Genomic DNA, 23444 nt, shown 5'->3' with positions numbered 1-23444 from the left:
CGGCGCGGGGGCCGTGAGGGGCCGTGAGGGGCGGCGGTCGCGGCGCGCTCAGGCCGCGCAGAGGCGGCTCCCCCTCATTGTGTCCGCCATCTTGCGGCTCCGGCGGGGCCGCGCGGGGCACGCCGGGAACGGGGAGGGGCGGGGAGCGCGGGGCCCTCCGGGACTGGGGAGGGCGGGGGGGAGGAGCCCAGGCCCGGCCGCCATGTTGAGTGTGGCCCGGCCGCCATGTTGAGCGTGGCAGCAAACGGCGGGCAGGCCCTGCGCGCTCCCTCGGCCCGCGGGCACTGCCAGCGTCTGTCGGCGCCCCCGCCCCGCCCGGGGCACCAGGTGGGAACGGGCGGCGAGGGGCGGGGCCTGGCGGTGCGGCGGGGCCGGGGTTCACCGCCACGGTGTCCGTGACCCGCCCGCCCCGCTGCCGGGCACGGCGGAGTTGGGGGGGCCGGGGCGAGGGCATGACGTCATCCCGTAGAGCGGGCAATGGCTTCCCGCCGGTGGGTCTACGTCACTTCCGTCGCGGGGCGGGGCCCGGGGCAGCCCCGCCCGCCGGGCCATCCCTGTCGGGGCTGGAGTTTTCCCGCGCTTCCCTCGGGAATGAGGGAGGGATGGGCTCATCGGCAGCGGCTGAGGGAGCCGGGGGGGCTCAGGGGGGACTTTTTCACTCTCTGCAGCTTCCTGACAGAGGGGTGTAGCCAGGTGGGGGCCGCGCTCTCCTCCAGGCAACCAGCGACGGAACGAGAGGACACAGGGGAGGCTCGGGTTGGACATTGGGAAGAATTTCTTCACAGAGAGGGTGATCAGGCATTGGAGTGGCTGCCCAGGGGGTGGTGGAGTCACCGTCCCTGGGGGTGTTTAAGGAAAGACTGGACGTGGCACTCAGTGCTCTGGTCCGGTTGACAGGAGGTCACAGGCGGACTGGATGGTCTCGAGTGTCTTTTCCAACCTAATTGATTCTGTGGTTCTGTGAAATCACGGATGGGGCCCGGCAGGAGCCGCCTTTGCACAGCCTGGGGCCAGACTCCTTCCTCCCTGTGCAGGGAGCACCCCGTGTGTCCGTGCCCTCCTCTGGAATACACCTTGATTACACTCTTATCCTTCCCCCATGCTATTTTCAGTCCAGTTAATGCACATTTTCATTTCCCAGTATTCTTTTATTCCTCTAAAACCTTCCAAGCAGTATTACAGGATCAACGCGGCTACAGCATTGTGATCCTGAACCGTGTGAGACATGGGGTAAAGGTGTGCAGGACACGCTTAAGCCTTTGAGAAAGACACTGTGTGGCTTTTGAGGCTGCTGCTCCAATGCACACACCTTTTTTTGTCGTGAATCCTGATGTCAGGCTCTGTGTTCGTGTTTTCGTGTGTTTCTTACCTTAAAAAGTTATTCCTGGAGTATAACGGCAGCTGTGAGATTCTCCCACACATACACCTCAAAGATTTCTGCTATTTTAAATTCAGAACACCACCAGATCTTGGCATTTCGGTCCCCCAGAAACTCAGAATCAAAAAGGAAAAAAAGAAAAAAACAACAACCAAGCCATAGACACTTCCCTAAACGTTAACTGCATGTTCCTTTCACAGCCTCCAGAACAGGGTTTGATTTTGTGTTTGGATCCTGTTGCCCTCCTGTGGTCAAACCTCAGCAAGTCCAGGAGCTGTTGTTGAAGCTCTGCCTGCAGGCCTTTCGAACAGGCTGAATCATTTTGTGTGGCTTTAGTGAGACAAAAGTCTTTCCCCAGGTTCCTTCCCCTCGCCGTTTGTTTGCTGGAGGTCACCCTTGCAGGTTGAGAGATCTCACCCGGCTCATCCTCTCTCACCGCAGTGGGATTGGCTCCTCTGAATGATTCACCTGTTTTTCCTTTGAAACAGAGGCAAGGTTTTCACACTGGAGCCCAGGGAGACTCAACAAAATGCCTTCATTACTCCTGAGGCTCTCGGGTTCAGCTGCCCCTTTGTTCAGCTCTGTTCAAAACCTACCACTTATTTCTGTGTGATGAGAGGTTTTAGAGAGGCTCGGGGTGCCATGCCCTGCACGCTGTAAATTGCAGGATCAAAGCCTGGATTATCTCCTGTGGGCCCCGGAGGTGACTCACCAATACCATCATAAGACAATTTACTTCAAAACACCTACAATACTTAGCTAAGTTTTACAGTTGTATAACACCGTGGGTTGTTGATTTGATATTTTGTCACTTCCTTTTTATTCTCCTGCCTTTCTTCCTAATCGTTGGAACTTAGTTTGTCAGTTTATACCAAGCTGGAATTTAGCTGGCAGGATAATTGGATCTCCTAGCAAAATGTCATATTAAGTAGGGATCATGGATAATGCCCCTGTAAAATTAGTTAATGGAAAAAATGTTTAATTGCTGCTTGAGTGATATCAATCACATGCAGTTATTCTACCTATGCATTTCTGTGTTCCATACCACTGGAACCTGCACAGTACAAGGACTTGTGCTTGCTCAGCAGCAAAAATTCACACTTCTCCTTGCTGAGTGTCCTGAGGTTTCTGTGGGTTCTGACCTTGAGTTTATTACGGTTCCTCTGGAAGGTGCCTCCATCAGCACTTCCCCAAATAAAGCACTTTGTGCTACCCTCCAGGTCACTGATGAAGCCCTGGGGTGAGATGAACTCCAAAAGATTCCCTGTTGATTACCAGCTGTCAGCTGGACCCCAGGCCACTGGTTCCTGCCCTCTGAGCCCAGTGGTCAGGCTGGTTTCCCACAGGTCTGACTGTGTTTGCCCAGCCCACACTTCAGTGTGCTCACGGGAATGATGTCAAAAGCCTCACTGAAGTCCAGGCAGTTCACATCTGCTGCTTTCCACATTCCCCACAGCCTCTTGTCTCAGCCCAGAGGGCAGCTGTAATTGTCATCCTGTGACTGATTAAGATTCCCGGCTCTTTCTCCTCTTATGTTATTTCCAACTGAGGAGCTCATAATTTTCTGCTATTAATCCCAAAGAGCGTGACCTTGTATTTCGCAGCACTGAATTTCAACCCCTTTCTACTGTTCCAGTCCTCAAGGCTGGCAGCTTTTCATCTTCTCTAGAATACTATGATCCTTCCCTGTATTTTAAACGACTCTCAACTTTGATGGCAAGTTGACTCAGAATAGGGAGTTTGAGAAATTACAGCATGAAAGGAAGTAGACTTGGCATGGACTTGGCTCCAGGGTAGTTGTGTTCTGTGTTGAGCTACAGAAGGATTTTTAGTGAAAAAATTTTCTTCCTTGCAATCCCCAGTGCATGGGAAAATCACTTCCAAAAGGTATATAGGGAGTGAAGGGAGTGTGACCTAGAAAAACTAGTAAGATGCATGTGTCAAATCCAGTTAATTTTTTTTACTAATCATACTGATCTGTATATATAAAATGCTGAACACTTATCTTCCCTGTGCTTGGCCTTAAGCCACGTTCTCCATCAAAGGCAAAGAGACCCTGCTGACACTTTCCTGATGAGTAAATCAGTCATGAGAGCAACATATTTCTTCTCCAACAAACATATAGAAAGCCATGTATCGGAAACTGGGACTCCTGGGTTTCCCAGAGCTCAGCATATTCTCGAAACAAAGGTATCCAGGCTCCATCCTGCTTTCTCCCTTGCCTGCCTGGCAAGCCCTCTGGTCTCATCATACTGCTTCTGTCCTCCTTCATCCTCTTTCCCAGTGCTTTTCCCGGGAGCACTGCACAGGGCCTTTCACCCAGTCCCTGCAAGCCACTCGTGCACTGGACCCTTCACAGCTGCCCATCCTTCCTGCAGAGATGTTTCATTACCAAATGTGAATGAGGCAGTGCAGTAATTTTATGCAAATCCATGTGCAGATTAAAAAATTAATCAAATTCTGAAATTTTCATTTAAAGAGATTAGTCTCGAAAAATCCCCCATCTAATCCTCCCAGAATAGACACTTGGAACAAGCCTTCCCCGCTTTGTTTCCCTCCTGGGTTCAGCGCATCTCCTGGAAAAATTTCCTCGTAATGCTTTTGGGACCGTGCGGAGCAGCGAGTTTGAGTTTCACCAGGCAAATTAAAGTTGATATATCAAACGATAAAAAAGATGTGTCAGTAAGTGGGAGCAGGGGAGTTTGAGGCAGTAAAATCCCAGCTCCGCTGTACTTCATAGGTAAACTCCCCTGGTGATGCAGGAGAAATGGGAGCACTGAGACTCAGTGAGTCTAATGTTAATTTACGTACCGAGGGGCCAGAAGAAAGTCATGCAGCAAGAAAAACGAGGAGCAAAGAGACGCTGCTAAAACTTGCTGTGTCTGGGAGTTTACTGCTGTAATCTGTCTTTTAGAGCTCGAGCTCAAAATTATCCTCAGGCAACTGGGGTTTGAGCCAGTGCCATCTCAAATGTTTTCCAAGCCCCTCAGGAATTTTGGAGTTGACCCCGTACACGGTGGGCCAGCCACCAATCCCCGCCACACCAGGGGAAATCCAGAGACATCCCAATGACATTAAAACGAAACTAATTTAGGCCCCTGACGATCTCAGCTGAATTAGACATTCTGGTGCATGAATATACAGCATCCTCTGATCTCGCAGCACCTGAAATGCTCGGGATGTGTCTGTGGTTGGGTTGGCCTGCAACAAGCTCAATTACCCCGACTTCAAGAAAACCACAAGCCCATGATGCAAATCCTTGAACAAACCCCCATCCACGGCACCTGGAGTAGCTCAGCTCTGCCCAGTGATGGCAGACTGGCCCCTAGAAAGGAATATTTTTCTGGCTTTCAAGCAGCTGCCATGGAGTGAGGTGTTAGCTCATTTTTCTCGCTGCATGGGCATGGCCAGCTCATTTGTTCACTGTTTTCCTCCCCAGTGTGACTCCAAGTTTATGGCTCAGGCTCTGCCCCACTATGTCCGTGCTTTTGGTCTCCTGCCACCATCCAATTTACTTGGCAGCTTTACTACATTTCTGCCCCTACTGCTGGATTGTTTCTGTCTCCCTCTGACTTTGGCTCTTTGCCTGCAGAATTGCTTTAATTAAAAAGTTAATAAAAGGTAATGCAAACGAGTGTTTTGCCTGTATTTTATCACAGTCCAGCTCCTCTCCCTCCCTCTTTCCCAGAGAAGGTGAAAATAAGAAGCTGGGGTTTCGCTGCTTTTCGGTGTGAGAGCTAACAGTGGAAATTTCTGCAGGCTTAGGAGGAGCCCTGTGAAGAAAGAGCTTATAATGCTGTGTGTAGATTTATTATAAGTGTGTAGATTATTCATCAATGAAAGCTGAGGAAGTTTTCATTTAAAGGGGATTAATCTAAACCCCTTACAGTCCTCCAGCTGTCTTTGGAACAGGTAATTCTTAGCATCATTTTCCTCCTAAGCTTAGTGCAAACTTCTGGAAATCTTTTCAGACGACTATCCCGACTCCATATTATCCCAAACAGGGACAAAGGGAAGGTGTGAAACCTGAGCCCCACTCATCCTGTAGCATGTCACCTTATATCCATATAGAAGAGGGCTCATTCATCCCTGTGTGATTTCCCTGAGAAAGTAGGAAACAAAGATCAGTGCATGAAGCAATATGAGTCACATCATCAGCCCCTTCTCTCAGCCCAGATTCCTCCCAGCCAGCAGTGGGAAGAGGGAAACACAGGGATGTGAGGGTGTAATTTCCCCACGTGCAATGTGCAGCAGCTGACATCATTTCTAAACCCACCATCTCTGGAGGGAGCCTAGAAGCTGCCATATGGGTTATTTTTCTTTCCATGACTGCCTGCATTTTGGGGTGATGTTCAGTCCTCCTGATCTTGTTTTTAAAGCCCCAGTAAAGTGAGTAGGAGTTTTATTTATTTATTTTTTGTTAATATCTATATTGGATTTCATAGCACTGATTTATAGCTGTTTCCTGATGACATTTAGTACCCAGTGCCTGAGACTATATAAATAAATTACATAAAAATGGATTTGTGGCATCATTAGCAGCACCCCCATTCCAAGGGGAGCCTCCAGTGAGCCTGCGTGTCTAATCAGAGCTGACAAGGAGCAGAGTTACACACTGAGACATCCAAAGCTCATGGATCTGTGCCAAATTCAGCTCTCTGTTGCACTGGTATAAACTTGGATAACCTCTGATTGCAAGCAGGTTTTTACACCATATTTACTCTGTATTTACACCTGGGCTCTGAGATCAGTGCCAGGCAGTGTGCCCTAAAATCCCGAGAAGCAAAGGAAAGACGGCTTGCTGACTTCACCAGGCTCCGGATCAGGCCTCGATGGTTAAAATATAATCTGAGTTCAGAGTGCAGAAAACAGATTACATGCCTGCTATTGTAGTGAAATGCTTTCCAGAGCAAGCATTAGCAGTATGTACACAAGTGCCAGATGAATTAAGCTGGCATTTATTTTTTCCAGCTCCAGGAGGAGAGGATTTCTCTTAAACAACTCACGCCTGCTGTGCCGTGTCTGGAGCTGGAGCTGAACGGAGCCGCCAGGAGGGCACGTGTGAGAGGAGCCACTGTTGCAGGTCTGGTTGTGCTCAATTCCCCCAGTCCTCAGGGTCAGCCATGCAAAGAAACATTAAGGCAGAGACAGAGCCTCTTAAAAACTCTGGGGCTTTATTTCCTGCAATTCCCCTGACTCCATTTAAGCCTTGTTCTCCAGCCGCTTCTGCAAACCCTGTGTCGCAGCTTAGGGGAGGTGACCTGGGGCGTGATGCACCTCTGCTTTGTAACACCTTCCTCTGACTGCACTGTGCTGCCAGGTGAATCAGAGACCTGCTGGGAACAGAGATGCTAATCTCAGTTCCTGAGAGGTACACAGCTGACTTCACTTCGAGCAGCACAGTCACCGTGGCCCTCCCTGAAGAGGGGTCAGTGGTTTACTCTGCTGGCAGCATCAGCTGCCCTGAAGTTTAAAAGTCTAGTAACAAAGTGGTCAGGACGCCCTGTCTTTTAATATCTTCTCTCCTCACGGTTGAAAAGGCAGTCCTTCTGACCAGTATCTGAAGAGAGTACAGATAGGTAGTTAATCTGCCTTGGCTTTTGCCTTTAAAATGTGTTCTCCTAAGTATTAAATAATTTATGCTTAGACTTGATCTTAAGGGTCTTTTCCAAATTCAGTGATTCTTAGGTTTCTTTCCCTGACTAACCTTTGATTCTCCATATAGCTTTACCTGCAAGTCCCTTGTTCAATAGATTTCAGAGTCTACCCACATTTCATTGCCTGAGAAGGTGCTTGTGTAGGGTTTTTTGTGTGTGTGTGTAGAGCCTTTGGGTTTGTACAGCAAAATAAGGCAGATTTAGGCCTTTAGCTGTTGGAAAGCTTGTCTGGCTTAATCATTAACACCTTGCAATGCTATGGGAGTGTCAGGACAAAGAGACCTCTGGACTCCTGAGCTCTCACAGAAGAATCCATCCACTTGCACTGAAACACTCCACTTACTAGAGAGAGGATTAACTCTCTCAGGTAATTTGATTGGGTCTGTGATTGAGTGTGTTGCCCGAGCTGCTTGAGCCTCCTGGCACCCTGCCTCGATTGCCGAGAGCAGGAGGGATGCAGATCACAGGGATCTTTGATCCTGAGAAACCGGCAGTGAACTTGCTGCCAGTTAACAGAAGGAAGGAGAAATGCTGGGAGGGAATAGATGCCTCTGTGCTGGCAGGGGCTGCCTTTCCTCTGTCAAGACAAGTATCTGCCCTTGAGCAGCTGAGATCTTTCGGTCCATGCACAAAGCTGTTGCATATAATGCTAATGCTCAGTGGAGACCAGCTCAAATGGGCTTTCACAGACACGGCTGGTAACTTTGCCTTGATCTGAAGTCTTATTTGGGCTCTAAATGTGATTTTAATGGATAATGAGAGGACTAAAACATAAAGGCAAATGAAGCCTTGTGTTAATTTGCTGTTTGGTGAGGAAACCTCATTACTGGTCTCTGTGGCCACCAGCAGCAAGGGATCAGGCAGCCAGCAAGTATGTTGTTTCTCTTCAGTCCATGTCTGATGCTGCAGGGACACATGGGGCACTGCACAGCCAGAGAATGAGATCAGCATTTGGCCAGCACAAGGAAGGGAGTTAATGTAGTGAAAAGCTGTTCCACCCAGATGCCCTGCTCTCTCCAGGACAGAGAGCAGCTTCCACAGTTTGGAAAGGTGTCAAACGCTGAGCAAATAGAAATGATGGCTTGCCAGTGGCAAAGCGACAGTGATAGGGAAGCTGGCTGGCAGAGCTCACCTTCCCTGCGGGAGGTGATGGGATTGCAGGGGAATCACAAGCTGACAGGTAGTTTGAATGTGACAGTGTCCTTCCCTCCTTCCTGCCTGGCGAGAAGTTTGAAAATGCTGTTCATAAGGCACCTTAATCTAGAGGAAACAGGAGCCAGAGCTTCATGGTTCATGTTTTGACCTCCCTGCTCTCTCTGTGACAGCTCTGTCTCTTCTGCTTGCAAAAATGTTCACTTTCCCTTGCAGGTTGGAGGCTTCAGCTGCCCCAGCTCTGGAGGCCTTGCCAGTGCTGGCAGGGTGTGTACAAGCCCACCCCAGAGCACAGACTGGCCCAGCCTGGCCTCCCTGTGCAGAATGTCCCTCCGTGAGCACGCACTGTCCCTGTTCCGCAGCGCGGTGGGCACCGTGCGCCCAGCCCCAATGATGAAGAGGGCTCTGAAACTCCAGGGGAATGGGTGCCCTCAGCTGCTGGTGAAGGGCCAGACCTTTCCAGTGAAGAGAGGCCTCTACCTGGTGGGTTTCGGAAAAGCTGTGCTGGGGATGGCTGCAGCAGCAGAAGAGATCCTGGGAGACCACCTCGTCCGTGGGGTCATCAATGTGCCACTCGGCATCCAGGAGAGTCTGCAGCGAGCAGGAATGCAGTAAGGAGAACTGTTTCTGGACAGTTTTGGAGGTGGGGGTAGGCTGCCAGAAAAGTCCTCTGTGGGATGTCCTGTGAACCCCTTCAGTCCTTTCCAGCTGCCCTCACTCTACTACCCATCCCATCCAACCCACTGCTCTCATCTTCAACCACCATCACATCCCAGTGGCACCAGTAACAGAGCCCATCTCTTGTGCTGGATGTGCTGCCTCTCCAGCCCTGGGAAGAGACACTCAGCAAAGGCCATCTCCCTGTCCTGGTCACTTGCTGTACACCACTGGTGCACCAGGCACCTGCAGAGTGACAGCCTGGCTGCCTGTGTAGGTGCACAGGTCAGTGGCGTGACTGCCTCTCTTATCTCACCAGGGAGATGCTGCTGAAGCCACACAGCAAAATCCAGGTCATTGAAGGTGCCAAGAACAACCTCCCAGATGCAGAGGCTCTGAAGGGAGCTGTTGCCATACAGCAGCTGGCTGAGGGTCTGACTGCGGATGATCTGCTCCTTGTGCTTATCTCAGGTAGTGTGGGGATCCCGGGGAATGGGATCTCCTGAGGCCGTCCGTGGCCGTGCAGCAAGGGAACGCTGTGCTGTGCCAGCCCTTTCAGCATGCACCCTTGTACCTCTGTGATTTTTCCTCTCCCTTCTACCATCCTTTCTCAAGGGATGGAGCAAGGGAGAGCACAGGGCTTCCTGCTGCTGCGGTGGACACACTGCCTCCCAGCACTGGGGAGATCCTGAGCTGCACAGGCTGGGTCCTGTGGTTGTGCCACCACAGTGAGATGGCACCTCTGGGCACAGCCTGGGCTCTGTTCTCACCTCTTGGCAAGGAGATGCTTTCTTCCTTCCCCCTCCTTACATTTGGGGATGCAAACTTCGAGATGCAAGCACTTAGTGGACTTACACACTAAACTTTTGCAGGGGTGTGAATCTGTAAGCTGAGATTTGTGACTGACCCTTCCCAGGGCTTGGCTGCTTCCCAACCAGTGGAAATTCAGCCTCCAGGTACCAGCACAGCAAGCTGCCTGCCTGCAGGGTCAGTCCTGCTCACCTCCAGGCCCTGGCTGCTGGGCCCTGGGGCTGTCCCCAGACCCAGGGCTGTGTGAGGACAGTGGATATGGGGCATCAGAGGGATGCACTGACATCACCCCAGCCTGAGCTCAGCTGGCTGTGGGTGTCACAGGACAAAAGCATGCAGGGGCTCTGCAGAAACCCCTTGGCCTCCTCTGTTCAGTGTTTATTCCTCTGTGGATGCTGAAGCCTGATCTGGTACAGAGAGAGTAGTGCCTTTAGGCAAACATCCAAGTGACTGGAATCTAGCTGTGCTTGCTGGGGATTCCCCTGGGCTTCCTCCTGTCTTCTGGCTACAGGGATCTCCAAGAGACTCCTCAGCCCTTCAGGGAGCCTGTACAGGATCTTCCCGTGGCTGTGACTCCCTATGCATGTGCACTCCCACACAGCAGCCGGTCCCCAACTGCTCCTGCCTCTCAGCTAGATCCCTGGCTATTGACTGAAACACAGGCATTTGCATTTGTTTTTCTTGCTCATCATGTTTTATTGATGCTGATTTGTCTCAAACCTCTGAGCAGGCTTTGCCTTTTGACAGTAGCTTTCAGCTGTACTTCTGTGCATGTTCACTCTGCTCAGATCTTGCTCTTTTCTCCTCTGGATTTTTCATCCACTTTTCCATTAGAACCTTGCCTTCTTTTCCATCTTTCCAATGCCTGCTTGTATCAGACAGGATTCCCACTGATGAGGCTGGACCCCTGGACTCAGGGTGTGCTTTGTCCTTTGCATTACTGTCTTCCCCCTTCCTTTCCTCCCAGACCTAGATGAGCACAGTTCAGGAGTTTCCAGTCTTGCTGCATCCATAGTTGGCGGGGGTTTTTTTGTTCATTTTTTTTAACTCAGTGTCCTGAATAAATGGAGCCACCAAAGCAGGCAGTGTCTCCATGTGCATAGCACTGACTGCTGTGTGAGCCATGGAGGCTGTGCTCCCTGCTCACCCCTCCAGGCGAATATCAGTGTGATGACACACTGGTAGCCCAGAGTAGTGGTGAAAGTAGTCGCTGTCCCCTTTCTGTCATCCCCACAACACTGGAGGCATGTGGTATCCTGGTCTGGCAAGGTTTGCACTGCCAGGTGAAGTGTAGCAGACTGCAGAGAGTGCAGAACAGCAGTGATTAAAGCCCATTGGTGAAGACTGAATTCTCCAGAGATGTTAGCTTAGGTTTCCAATTGCCTTCCCTCCTCACACTAGTGAGGGAAGAGGAAAGGTTCAAGCCTTGCTCTCTTCCGTCCTCCTTTTCCTGCTATCCTGATGTCCTTGCCATCTCTTCTGTATCCTAGGGGGTGGATCAGCCCTGCTGCCTGCTCCCATCCCTCCCATCCTCCTCAAAGAGAAGGAGAAACTCACAAAGACGCTGGCTTCCCGAGGAGCTGCCATACAGGAGCTGAACATTGTCCGGAAGACTCTGTCTGTGCTGAAGGGTGGAGGGCTGGCCCAGCTTGCATATCCTGCACGGGTAACCACGGGGAAGGCCCTGCTTGCCCACAGATCACCCATCTACCCCCAAAGTAGAGGTTCAGTCATCTTACTTAAGCATGCTGCAGGGCTTTTTCTTTACTAAGTGAACAACCTTTGTACCTTTGCATACTGTTTTGGGACTCTCTAGCTGAGATTCCACTGAGGACCCAAACTCTCAGAGAGACAGAAGTGGAACAGGGGGAATTCAGGCTTGGCAATCATCAGCCATCATCATACCACTTGCAGCACACCCCAGCCCACACCCAGCAGGCACTTCCAAGTGCTGGTGCTTCACCACAGTGCCTTCAAGGCTGGTTCTGATCCTTGGCTCCCCTGGGGGCTGTCCTCAGCATGTGCCATTGCTGAACTCACACTAGGTTGGGCCTGAGAAGTGCAGTGTCACAGGTTACATCTTCCAAAGTGATAGTCCAGCATCAAAGGGGACTGTAGGTATGTGGGTTCAAGAAGGGCAAGGTGACACTCATAGAACCATAAAACAAAAATTCCCTGCCCTGTTTCCATCTGCTTTCGTGCGGGGGTGGTGCAAGTGTAACTCAGAGCAATACTTGTGCCAGGGCTCTTGTGTGGTCACTGTCTCTGCCTCCTTCAATAATCTGTGGGCATTTCTTTCCATAGGTGGTGAGTCTCATCCTGTCTGATGTGATTGGTGACCCCCTGGATATCATAGCAAGTGGGCCCACTGCTGCCAGCTCCCACAGTGTCCAAGACTGCCTTCAGGTACTTGCCAAATACAACCTGCTGCACAACCTGCCCAAGTCAGTGGAAACAGTCCTCTCCAGTTCTCCCAACAAGCCCACTGCTCCAGAAAACTACTCCCATGTTTCCAACATCATCATTGGCTCAAATACACTGGCTTTAGACGAGGCCAAACGCCACGCTGAGGGCCTGGGCTACGCTGCTCTGGTTCTGAGTGCGGCCATCCGTGGGGAAGTCGGCCGTGTCGCCACGCTGTACTGCCAGCTGATCCGCCTGGTCTGCCTGGGCCTCGCCGGCCTCGCAGAAGGGCCCCTCAGTGCTGAGGTGAGGGGCGATCTCCTGCAGCTGGTGGCAGAGCTGGAGATCCCAGGTTTGGACCTTGCACAGTTTCTGCAGGCCGTGCGAGGATTAGGGCCTGAAAGACCAGTCTGCATCCTGGCCGGCGGAGAAACCACAGTCCAGCTCCAAGGAAGCGGCAAGGGAGGGAGGAACCAGGAGCTGGCCCTGCGCGTGGGGCTGGGGCTGCACAGGGCACAGGCCACGGAAGGCAGCAGCCCCCAAGGGAGGTGTGAGATCATCTTCTTCAGCGGGGGAACGGATGGGCAGGATGGGCCGACGGAGGCAGCGGGAGCCTTCTGCAGCCCAGGGCTGGTGGCTGAGGCGCTTCAGGAGGGCCTGGACGTGGAGGCCTTTCTCAGGAACAATGACTCCTACACCTTCTTCAGCCAGTTCCAAGGTGGGCATCACCTCCTGGTGACAGGCTTGACCGGCACCAATGTCATGGACATCCAGGCCATTTTAATTAGAGCCATGGAGAGATCATGAGAGCTCCCTCTGCAGATATCCAGATGCGCTTAATTAGAACCAGGAGCAAATGAAAGCATCGACACTGCAGACAAATGCAAACTACTTAAATTAGGGCTCACTGTCGAAGGTGCTGGTATCTTTGACAGAAAGAATTCACTAATTAGACACATGAGTGGATGTCCACAGCAAAAGCAAGCACTTGCAATTGGGGGGATCAGAAAAAGGTAAGAGGTCACACTGCAGACAAGGAAGCTGGATTTAAGATGCTTGTGACTTCAAGTGAAGTTGAAGACTTCACGTGCTTCAACTCTAGTTAATAGATGTGGGGAAGTTGAGGCCATGGCAGGGCTGCCAGGGAGAGCCCTCACTGCACTGTTGCACCTCCAGTGACCCCAGCTCAAGACCTGCTGAGCAGGGAGTTTTTGCAGGTTCACAGAATATCAGTGCATATCAATGCACTGCAATATCAGCGACTGAAGGATATAAAAACAGTAACAGCAAGGCCTGCTCACCCAAAGCATGGAGGTGCCGGAGGGATGTGGTGGGGACACCCAGCACCCACTCCATGTGCCAGCACAGTGCCCTGCAGCTCCTCCCATACCAGGGTACTGAGGTGACACAGAGACCCTAAGCCCAGCATGATGCAAACCCGGGAGTGTGGCTAAGGAGCACAGTGGCAGAGATGCTGGATGGGTGACACAGGCAGTGCACAGTGACACAGAGGGTTCCATACCTTCACTGCACAGCATAAGGAAGGGGATGAACGAAGTGCAGTGGCTCTTCCAGCCTCCTTCCTCCACAGGAACATCTTCCCTTCTGATCCCTGTTGGGAGAGCCTCCGTGCCAGCAGCATGTATGCTATGAGCTTTCATAGCGTTGTTTTCCAACTGCCTAGAAAACAGTCGTGCATCCAGCCTGAGCCACTGACCTTTCTTCTGCGCTGAGGCAGAAGTCGCTGTCACTCTGATTAACTCTGCTAATTCCACAGAACAAAAGGCAAGGAAACCTTCACGCTCAGCTCTCCTGACCCATGCTGCTGAGCTGATCAAAGGGCAAAGCTGCCAGAGCTGTGCTCTGACAGGGAGCTGCTTCCCCCACATGTACAAGGACACGGTGGTTTACCATGGTTTTGTCACCTACTGCAGTGCGATATGTGGGAGAGCAGAGATGAGCCGGGTTTCCCAGGATGTGCAGCCCACAGCGAGGCTGGATTTCAGAAGGGCTTTGCCTGTAGCAACAGGCACGTTGATGGTTTTGGCTGGATATTCAAAGGACTTCAGCTCAGCAGCCAGTATGACCCAGCACGTCCGACTCCTTTTGAATATCCGGCTGTTTGTTACAGAGCCTAAGTGAGAGCTGAGCTCCTTTGAAAATCCAGCTCTAATGTAATAGGACACGCTTGACTCAGACTCTTTCCAGACAGACCGACCTACTCCGTGTGGCTGATCTCATCTCGTGACACAAACACACTGTTGTGCCAACACCGTGAGTCGTGGTGTATCTCACTGAGCAGTCGTTCTGCACCCACCTGGATTGGAGAGTGGATTTTTGAGGAGGACACAACACCTCCTATTTTGGTTTTGAAGCCAATATCTAACAAGTAGGGATATCAGCAGGACCATCACAGGGGCCCAGTATCAATGCCAGGCTGGCAGCTGGACTGTCTGGGCCACGGCCCAGGCACAGTGTAAGGCACAAGCCTGGGGATTTCAAAACCCTAGTCTTGCCCGGGATGGTTTAAACCCATCCACGCATCTCATTTGTCCTCAGAGTCTGAAGGTCTTCTGTAACATGCCTGAACTTGCTCACACTGGCAAACAGCTCCAAGATCTGCTGGGGAAAGTCTGCCAAGTGTTATAAAGCTCTCTGTGCCCCCGTAATGTCAGGGGGTGGTTGTGCAGGAGAAGCTGCTTTGTGCCGGGTGCTTTTCTCTGGAGGTCGCTGGCAGGTCGCCTGCTCCATGCCCAGCAGGCCAGCTCCACAGGGGCACCAACACACGGAGATACAGCCACAAGTGTGGGCTGCAGCCAGGATAACTGGCTAAAGCTGGCTCCACCGTGCTGGGAATGCTTCCTGGTCAGTTCTGCTCCAGTGGAATGCAGAGTGACTCTGGTTTCAGGCTGGAGTGCCTGGCAGAAGGGTCACTGGCACTTTGAGCAGCAGGTCCAGTGTGCCACAGGCCCACTATAACTCCCTGCCCACAGGTCTGGCACACTGCTGAGCACCATGCTGGCCCTTGGAGCTGCAGCCAAATTCAGAAGACCTTGGGCTAGTGCTAGCTGGCTTCTCCTGGGAAATGCCTACCCCAGATACCCTGAGCAGTGTCCTTGCTTTCTGAATGGGGGCTTTTCACTAACAATTAAAGAGTGTGTGTTGGAGAGGAGAGAAGGCTAATAAAAGGTTTGTTGAAAGGATGGAGCTGTTTGAAGTACAATTCACATCTACCTTTGCTTGGCCTCCATATATGGGTTTTGTTCTTGTCCTTTCTTTCCTAGTGAGGAGATAACAGGATAGGGAGAGGTTCACTAAAGATACCCAGGCTACAGAAATACTTCTCTGATGCTTCTACCTGAACAGCTCAAAGCTGCATTTCCAAGGGGTTGCTTGGGTGGACCTTCTACCTAGGGACAAAAGGAGCATTGGAGTTTGGCCATCCATCACAGACAAAGCACTGTTTTATTCCTCTGGACAGTGCTCAGCAGGAAATTGTCTGTTCCTGCTCCAGCCCAAAGCCAGCTCCCTCTGACCTGCAGTCCCTTCACAGACAGCAAAAGGCACCACGCATGAGCCAGCATACATTTGGGGCACACTGGTCAGGTTCAGCAGGATTTGTCAGCTAACAGTTGTATCCTAAGACACAAGAGCATTGCTTACCTGCCTAGTAACGATTTGCCTCTGGGCTGTCAGGGTCTGCCAGGAACGATGACTTTCCCATTGGGAGCTTGAGTGAGTCACCACAGCGGAGCAGGGCTTTGCAGCTTGCCCACGCTGGCCTGGATGGGATATTGGCATTGTGGGAGTGAACCCGGGCAAGTGAAGGAACCCAAAGTGCAGCCGTGGTCACACCCAGTGATCCCAGTGTGCAGGGTGTGCTGGAAGCAGCCTCCATGCCATCCTGGCTCCAGGGTGCTTCTGCCTAAGGCAACGAGTCACAGAGACAGTGAGGACAATAAGAGCCACTTGGGTTTTACACACAGTCCCTTCCCTTTCTATCAGAAAAGCAAAACTTTCTACACTAGCCAACCTCCAGGAAAGAGCTGGGTGGAGACGGCCAACAGCTCCCTGGTCATGACACTGGACAGTCACTGGAAGAAACACACTCAGATGCTGTTTGGGAAGTGGGTGAGCAAAGCCCAGGTACGTTCAGGGTCGATTTGCTCTCCTAAGCTGGCAGCTCGTAGCCAAACAGTGCTAATGGCCAGGAGAAGTAACTGCGTTATTAACAGCACGAGCTTTTGGCAGTAAATTAAAAATCTTGGCTGCCACCCTTGGCTCTGCTCTTGCCTCTTAGAAGACATTAATATCACAGCTCCCCAGAATTCCCATTATCACTTCATTAGGGATCCAATAATGATAAATGTGGATGGTTTTATTTTGCACAGAGCCTGATTAATGGCTAATATTTCACTAGGTGTTAATGGGGCCCTTCCTTTATGGAGGCATTGGAAGGGGCTGCCTTTCATCTCCTCTACAAGCCACAATTTTCACTATTTTCGCTAATGTGACAGATTTAATGCAAACCTTGAAAGAGTGGCTGAAGCCCCTTGAGAAACTTTGAAGAGAGTCGTGCGTGGGGCAGCCCTTGCTGCGGTGGCCATTCCTCAGCTCTTTTTTCCTCTTCTTCCTCTTTCTCCTCCCCTGTCCTGCCAGCAGTGCCTCCTTGAGTGCCTGCACCCAGAGGTTGTCACCCATCTCCTGGGATACTGAGGGGCAAAACCCAAGCAGCAGATTCCCCAGGGATGAGCCCACCAGTGCAGTTATCAGGGCTCTCCACAGCACATGTGGTGCAGAACCAGGCCCACCTTTGCAAGAGGGTGCAATGCAAGGAGGAGTGGGCTTGTGCTGGCCTCATCCTGAGTAGCTTGGCACCCCTCACCTGCAGCCCCAGAGGGCTGGGTAGCCTGGCATGCAGGACAGAGTCCAGGCTGAGGCCAGCAGTCTTCCTCCAGCACCCCAAGGGACAGCTCTGGAGGCTTCTCCGAGGCTGGCTCCCGGGGCACAGGAGCTGCTCTCCGCCGTAGGACCCCGGCGTATTGCACGGCTTCAATCCCTATATGAAGTGGGATGTATAATCACATAGGAATAAAAAGCCATACAAGACAGCAGGCTGAGAGTTGCTCCATGCTGGTGGGGCAATGGGACAGTCCCTCTGGAGTAGCTGCCACGGCCCCCGCTGGAATGGAGCTGGGCCCTCGGGAGCCCCCAGGAGCACCCACCAGCCCCTACACAGGGTCTGTGGGGAGACAGAGGAGCCCTGCATCAAACAGAGAAGAGAGGCAATGTGTCAGCCAGGGGAAAGCATGGGAGGCCCCAGAGCTGCTGGAAAAGCAGCCCCAGGAGGTGTCAGCACTTTCTTCCAGCTAGCAATGGTCCCCTGCCCCAACTCCCTGCTGGGAGCTGTGACAAGACTTGTCATGTACCCTGTGGTACATCCAGACCTCCTCCCCTCTCCCAGTCCCCATCCTGGAACATCACCCTGCAGGGGTTCCTCCATCCTGGGGACCCTCTGCTTGCACCATCATCCCTACCAAGGCAATGGGAGAAAGAGGAGCCAGCCTCCTCCTTAGGGAGGTTGGAGCATCCTTCTCCATCTGACTGTGGAGAGGAGAGCCCAGCAGGTGAAGTGAGCAGTGGCAGGGAGCTGTCAGCACCCAGCTGTCAGAGTCCAAATCCCCTGGCAGCCCATTAGGAGCAGCTCCTGGCTGCCTGCAGGAGCTCTTGACAGGGGGCCAGGCACCAGCGAGAATGAGCGCAGATACTCTACTAAGGAGGTGGATGTGGGTGGAATGAAACCAGGGAGCTATTACTCCAGTGAACGCCTACTGAGAGGCACTGGCACAGCCCCACATTTTGGGGGTGGGGGACAACCAGGGCAGGCTCCCTCAGGAGCCCACCCAAGCAGTGCTGGGGATAAAGCCAAGTGGTGGCCAGCAGAAAGGGCTGTTTGTGCCACCTCCTCTTCTCCTGCCTTTCTGATCACATCCCAGCAGCGATTCTGGCATCCACGGGATGGGAGACCTGAAGCAGTGCCTGGGGCAGGAGGGGATGGGTGGTGGGTGCAGGCTCATGCAATACAGCCCAGAGACACACTGAGAAGGGAAGCTTAAAAAAAAAAAAAAAAAAAAAAAAAGGTAAAGTAGCAATACACTCTGTGCTCTCCACCCAGCACTAAAAAAACCCTCTTTTTGATGGCCCAGGAGAGCACAGCTGACCAGCAGCCTCCAGCCAAGTACCATGGTGTTGTCTTGGGCAGCACCAGAGGGGCTGAGCCACTCCAGTCATCACCCTGGGCTCCCCTTAAGAATTTCAAGCCTCAGGCTGCCTTTCCAAGCCTCATGGCAGCACCGGGAACATCAATACTCCTCAAAACACTCCCAGAAACCTCCCTCCATCCCCAGTGTCCAGGTTTCTCCAGGGGCTGGAGCAGCTCAGCAGGGTGGACTCTGCACATAATCCCTTCCTCATGGGATGTTCCTGCCCACCCTGCACAGTAAATGGGCAGGAGTCCTGAGGCAAAGGCAAAGGTCCCCAGATGTCCCCTCGCTGTGGCAGCACAAGCTCTCACCCATCTGCTTCAAGAACTCTTAAGAGGCGAGGGTCAAGCCACATCACTGCCACATTTTGGGAGGATGGAGGGGTCCTCCCCACCCTGGAGAGGGACAGTCCTTGCTCTCCCCCAGCCAGGCTGTGCCGCAGAATTTGCCAGACCAGGCACCGCAGCTCTTCACAAAACACAAACTCAGCAGCTCGAGGGGCTCGACCCAAACAAAATCCCCAGCAAAGCCCACACAGGAGGCAAGTGGTGACAACTGTCAGCGTGGCAGGGAGGAGACACATGCAATGGCCACCACACCAGAGGGAAATGGACACGGTGCTGGTCCTCGATCGCTCCTTAACTGCCTCCAAATCAAGTCAGCAATTACGGGATCATCACTTGATAAATGGTACGAAAAGATGTGTTTGTGAATCACTGCACCCCGGCTGGGTAAGAACACTGCCGGTGCTGTATTTGGGAGCAATTACTCTCCCCGAGCATGTGAATCATTAGGTATAATTACCCTAATAAATAAAAGGAAGATAACTCCAGTCTCTAGCCTAATCTAGAAGAAGTGATTTTCGAGGAGAGCTGTGTGAAGGAAAACCAGGAGCACAAGGCAGAGGGAAAGCAGGAAGAGGAGAGCTTCAAAACCTGGTTTTAACCTGCTGTTAATCCCTCCTGTGGCAACCAAAACCAGCTGGCAGCAACGGAGTCTCTCCTGGAGTTTGGTGGCAGAGGATTTGCCACAGAAAGCTCAAGTTTGGCTGTGGCAGGGTTGTCCCTTCCCAAGGCAGCATCCCACGGGAGCACGACTTCTCTTGGCAAAAGTTTCCCTGCTACAAAAATGCAAAGAGGTTAAAAAAAAAAAAAAAAAAAGATTTATTTTGGGGGTCATGGGGAGCAACAATTCCTTGAGTCTAATGAAACCGTTTCCCTTTTCTCCTGGGAAACACTGGAATAAAAAAAAAATACTCTAAACCCACCCCACTCAAAGTTGACATTTTGAAACGAAGCAGCAATTTTCTTCTCCACTTAAAATGTCATCACAGACTTTTGCTGTAAAAAAAAGCATCATTCCCTGAGTGACATTTTAAGGGGAAATGTTGACTTAAAACCAGAAGGAAACCCCCAACCCATGCAATGAAATGTTTCAAGCTGCGGTGAAACTCCTCGCAAGGAAATTGGTATTTTTTGCAGAAAGAAAAATACAACTACACATACTTAGTGGATTGAATTTCCGATGGGACAGATCCACCCTCGAGGAAGCAAGACTCGAGGGGAGGAATGGAACAGCATCGCTGCCCTGTCCCAGAGGAAACAGTATCCCCAGTTCTGGGCAAGTAGTCTCAAAAGCCCCGCAAAGCAAAAAACTGGCTGCAGAGGCTGGCTCTGTCCTGTCCCTGCAAGATGCCAACATAGGAGCTGCTCCTGCCCAGCCCAGTGGTGAGGAAGATGCTGAGGCCAGGGGGTGGTGGCACCATGTCAAGGAGCCCTGGTGAGCAAGAGCAGGGTTTATTCCACAGCCTCTGTGGGGAGAAATTGGATTTAGTCTGTGACTCATGGGAATCCCACTTGTTCCCAAGGGGAAAAGAGGGTTGAGGCTTGTCCCTTTTCTACTTGCAACAGGAGCCATACTCTGCCTAGAGATGCTCCATGGAATCCAGCTGGGCCTTGCTGTGCTGCCTCTGCCTTGGGGCTCTCCTGTTGGGTGGGGTTTGACCAGGAACAATCGGTGCTCGGGCTCTCCCTGGGGCCACAGTTATTGCTGCCTGGGTTTTGTTTTTTTAATAACCTGTAATATGAGAAGCCTGCCCAGGAGAGCAGAGGGATTATTGGCAAATATCACTTCCCATTTGCCAGGCTTCGAGGGGCTTTAGCCACGTGAATGAGCTGGGAGCAGAGAGAGGGGCACAAACCACCGGGCTGGGACAGACCAGGGCTGAGTCCTTTTAACACAGGGCTGCATGGAAATCCTGCAGACAAGTATCCTCCAGCCTCCAAAGGAGAGGGCTGAGTGGGAAGGGCTGTGGAATCCTAATTAGCTTTTTGATATTAATGAATTGGCACTGAAGCAAACAAGCCAGCAACAGTGGCTGGCAAGGCTCCTGCTGCCACCTCCCAGTCCTGGTACCGGGCTGCCCACACAAGGGGGCTTGGTGGCACAGTCTCTGGGGTAGGGGACAGCCAGAGACATGGGGACCCAAAGAAACAGGGGTGGGGGTGACAGACACTGCCTAGGGACAATGGCATAGGGAGGATGCAAAGCATCCAGGATGTGAGGATGACACAGCAGGACATGCCACAGTTCTGGTCACCATCACCACAGCTGACAGTAGGAGATGCCACCACTGGCACAGGGCACCCACCTCTCTAGGGCTTTCTGCAAGGCCAAGGCTCAGTCACTTCATGCTCAGGTGAAGGCAGCAGCCCAGAGATGAGGCACTGCATCACCAGCTACACCAACAGGTGTCTGCTGGCTTAAAGAGGTAAAATCCAGCAATTGGAGACACAAGGTGTGCAAATAAGTCCTTACGCTCCTTACACTCAGCAGGAACCATGAGGATGCAGAGCCAGGGCCCCATGTCAGGGGTGCCTGGGGATTTCTGTGGTGTTAATGAGCACTGTTAGTTATTAAATGCTGCTGGGCAGAGACAGGAAGGAGCCTCCCTCTTGCTCAGGAACAGTCAGTGATCAACAACTTCTTGTCTCTAATGCCTGCTCAAGGGGGTGAAGGAGCTCCCCAGACATCACCTCCAGCACCCTCAGAGCCCAGCAGCTGCTGGATGCACAACCCAGACACAACTCATCACTAGCAGAGAGCACCCAAAAAGTGGGAAAACCCTGGCCCAGCAAAGCTACAGGAAAAGCCCTGTGGAAATCCTAAGCTCAGGGAGACTGCCAAAAACAAGCAACACAAGCAATTTTGTGCAGAGGCATCACCTCAGGCACAGCTCTTGAGTCCAGTTCACTTCACCTGCCTTTACCAGCATCAAGCCCAGCCAGGGAGAATATAAATCTTACCACAATGCTTGACTAACTGAGCTTTACCCACCAGCACAATGCCACCAAACCTACAAACTACACACCACACCCTCCCCTTAGCTGCTTTAACCTCTTATAAACCCTCCTGGAAAGTCAGGAATCACTGTGTGCTGTGCTGAGCCACCAGAAGTTGATTAAGCCCTAATTAATTGCATTAAGGTCAGCCAATGTACTCTGTTAAGGAAGAAAGCCAATAATTAAACTCCACGTGGGGCGTGCTTCTGCCATCAGCTCCCCGGGCTGCAGCGGCGGCGTCAGGCTCGGCGGGGTCACAGCCAGCGCCACTCGCCAGCACATGGCGGTGGCAATCGGGGAAATAATTAAGTGCCGGGCATAAAACCATCAGCGCTTTAGCGGCCTGGTGACAAACCCCACCCAGTGTGGCTGTCAGCACCGGGAGGGCTCGAGGTGGAGAGGAGCGCGGAGGGACACCGGCTGCACGGAAAGCATCCTGCACCCCGAGGAGGATGCGGCCATGTCCAGCCAGGCTAAGCCGTTTTCCCGGTGGTGCTGGAGCAAGGAGGGCGGTGGGGGCTGGAGCGGGTCCGTGCCGAGGGAGGGAAACCCTGCGGGTGCCGACAATAGGGTTTTGTGTAGCCCAGACAAGAGCACCTGCCCTGGTGCTGGGAGCCGGCCAGGGGCACCATATGGAGGGGACCTGCCCCTCGCTGTGGCGGTGCCGTCTCGGCATGGGGCCAGTCTGGACGGGGATGCAGTCCCAGGCATGTAGAGGAGCCCCTGGGACATGCGGGATGGGGCCATGCAAACCCATCACCACTCCAGCCTGGAAATGCAACTGCCAGGCACAGAGGTGATGGGTACAAGGTGGGTACGAGCATCAGGTCGCCTGGGCCACTCCAGCCCCAGGTGCTACGTGCCCTGAGAAGGTGAGGGTGCTGCAGAGAGGCTCCAGTGAAGACCCAGTCCGGAGGCAAAACATCGTCTCTCCTTGGGGCTTTGCACCAGAGCAGGGAATGACGGGGCAGCACAAGGGGTGAGGAATGGGGTCCCGTGGCTCCTGGGGAAGGGAAGGAGCACAGGGTGTTTGGGGCTCTGCCCAGTCAATCCCTCCCCACAGCAAGCTCATTTAAGGCTTTTCTTTGCTCACAGCTGAAAAAATAAAGGCCAAGGTAATCTGCCTGCCTGTCCCTCTTTGTCTCGGGGATAATAGCAGCCAGCACAGTGTGGAGCCCCCCAGGGCTTTGCAGATTACAGCTTTCAGAGATGTCTACAGTGAGTGCCTGGACAAAAATGAGAGGTGGTAGAGCAGAGCAGGACGAAGGGGACCTCACAAGGTCACCCTGTCCCTGCCTGCCTAACTACATCTCTCCTTCCTCTGCCACTGGACAGGCCAGTGATGGGATGGTGGTTGGGAGATGGGATGGTGGCAGAGTCCTTCCTCTGGGCCTCCCAGCTCCAAAGGTTGACCTCACTGAGGGCAGAGTTATGCCTGTCATAGCAGCTTTTTTTCTTGATAATTTACACTTCGAGTATTCTGATAATTACACATCTGATGCAGGGAGGGGAGGAAACAGAGATAAAACCATGTAACCACAACAGTGTGAGCTGCTGCTCCCCTATTCACAATGAATTCTTTGCAAGCCACCTACAAACCCGAAATGACTGGCTGGAAACACGTGGGAATCACTGTACAGGGCTGAGCTGCAGCTGGCTTTTCAATAACTCAAAGGGTCAAGACACGGGAGAAAAAAATCCCAAACCAATTCCCCATTTTCCCATGAGTTTTTTCTGACAGGAGGCGTCCCAGCCCCGGCAACGAATATCCTCTCAGGAATGT

General features: G+C 52.3%; 1 protein-coding gene and 1 long non-coding RNA gene across 5 annotated transcripts; one reads left to right on the top strand and one right to left on the bottom strand.

The window, feature by feature from the left end:
• Positions 1 to 204: 204 nt before the first annotated feature.
• GLYCTK (glycerate kinase) lies at positions 205 to 12864 on the top strand. Its single transcript, XM_050312933.1, has 6 exons — positions 205 to 327; positions 6350 to 6461; positions 8404 to 8798; positions 9164 to 9315; positions 11145 to 11320; positions 11959 to 12864. The coding sequence occupies exons 3-6, from the start codon at positions 8512 to 8514 to the stop codon at positions 12862 to 12864; spliced, it is 1521 nt and encodes a 506-aa protein (XP_050168890.1). The 5' UTR covers positions 205 to 327; positions 6350 to 6461; positions 8404 to 8511.
• On the bottom strand, positions 12726 to 23193 carry LOC126638777 (uncharacterized). Of its 4 annotated transcripts, none has more exons than XR_007628687.1 (4): positions 16943 to 23193; positions 15721 to 15982; positions 13580 to 13737; positions 12726 to 12873 (listed from the first exon to the last, which is right to left on the bottom strand). It is a non-coding gene; the product is annotated as an uncharacterized LOC126638777 (long non-coding RNA). The 4 variants fall into 4 exon arrangements; XR_007628685.1 differs by lacking the exon at positions 16943 to 23193 and adding an exon at positions 16588 to 16918; XR_007628684.1 differs by lacking the exon at positions 16943 to 23193 and having other exon boundaries at positions 15721 to 16918.
• Between the last annotated feature and the right edge of the window lie 251 nt (positions 23194 to 23444).

The sequence above is a fragment of the Myiozetetes cayanensis genome, unplaced genomic scaffold (assembly GCF_022539395.1).
Source record: "Myiozetetes cayanensis isolate MyiCay16 unplaced genomic scaffold, myiCay2020 scf18, whole genome shotgun sequence".
In the NCBI taxonomy this organism is placed as follows: Eukaryota; Metazoa; Chordata; class Aves; order Passeriformes; family Tyrannidae; genus Myiozetetes; species Myiozetetes cayanensis.
The sequence above is the reverse complement of the archived record's forward strand: the minus strand, read 5'-3'. Positions and strand labels throughout refer to the sequence as shown.

What these genes read in the sequence shown, in the direction of transcription:
- GLYCTK (XM_050312933.1), top strand. Translation starts at nt 8,512, where the DNA reads ATGTCCCTCCGTGAGCACGCACTGTCCCTGTTCCGCAGCGCGGTGGGC. An exon ending in CTGCAGCGAGCAGGAATGCA is followed by an intron (nt 8,799 to 9,163) that starts GTAAGGAGAACT and finishes TTATCTCACCAG; the next exon opens with GGAGATGCTGCTGAAGCCAC. An exon ending in GCTCCTTGTGCTTATCTCAG is followed by an intron (nt 9,316 to 11,144) that starts GTAGTGTGGGGA and finishes TCTGTATCCTAG; the next exon opens with GGGGTGGATCAGCCCTGCTG.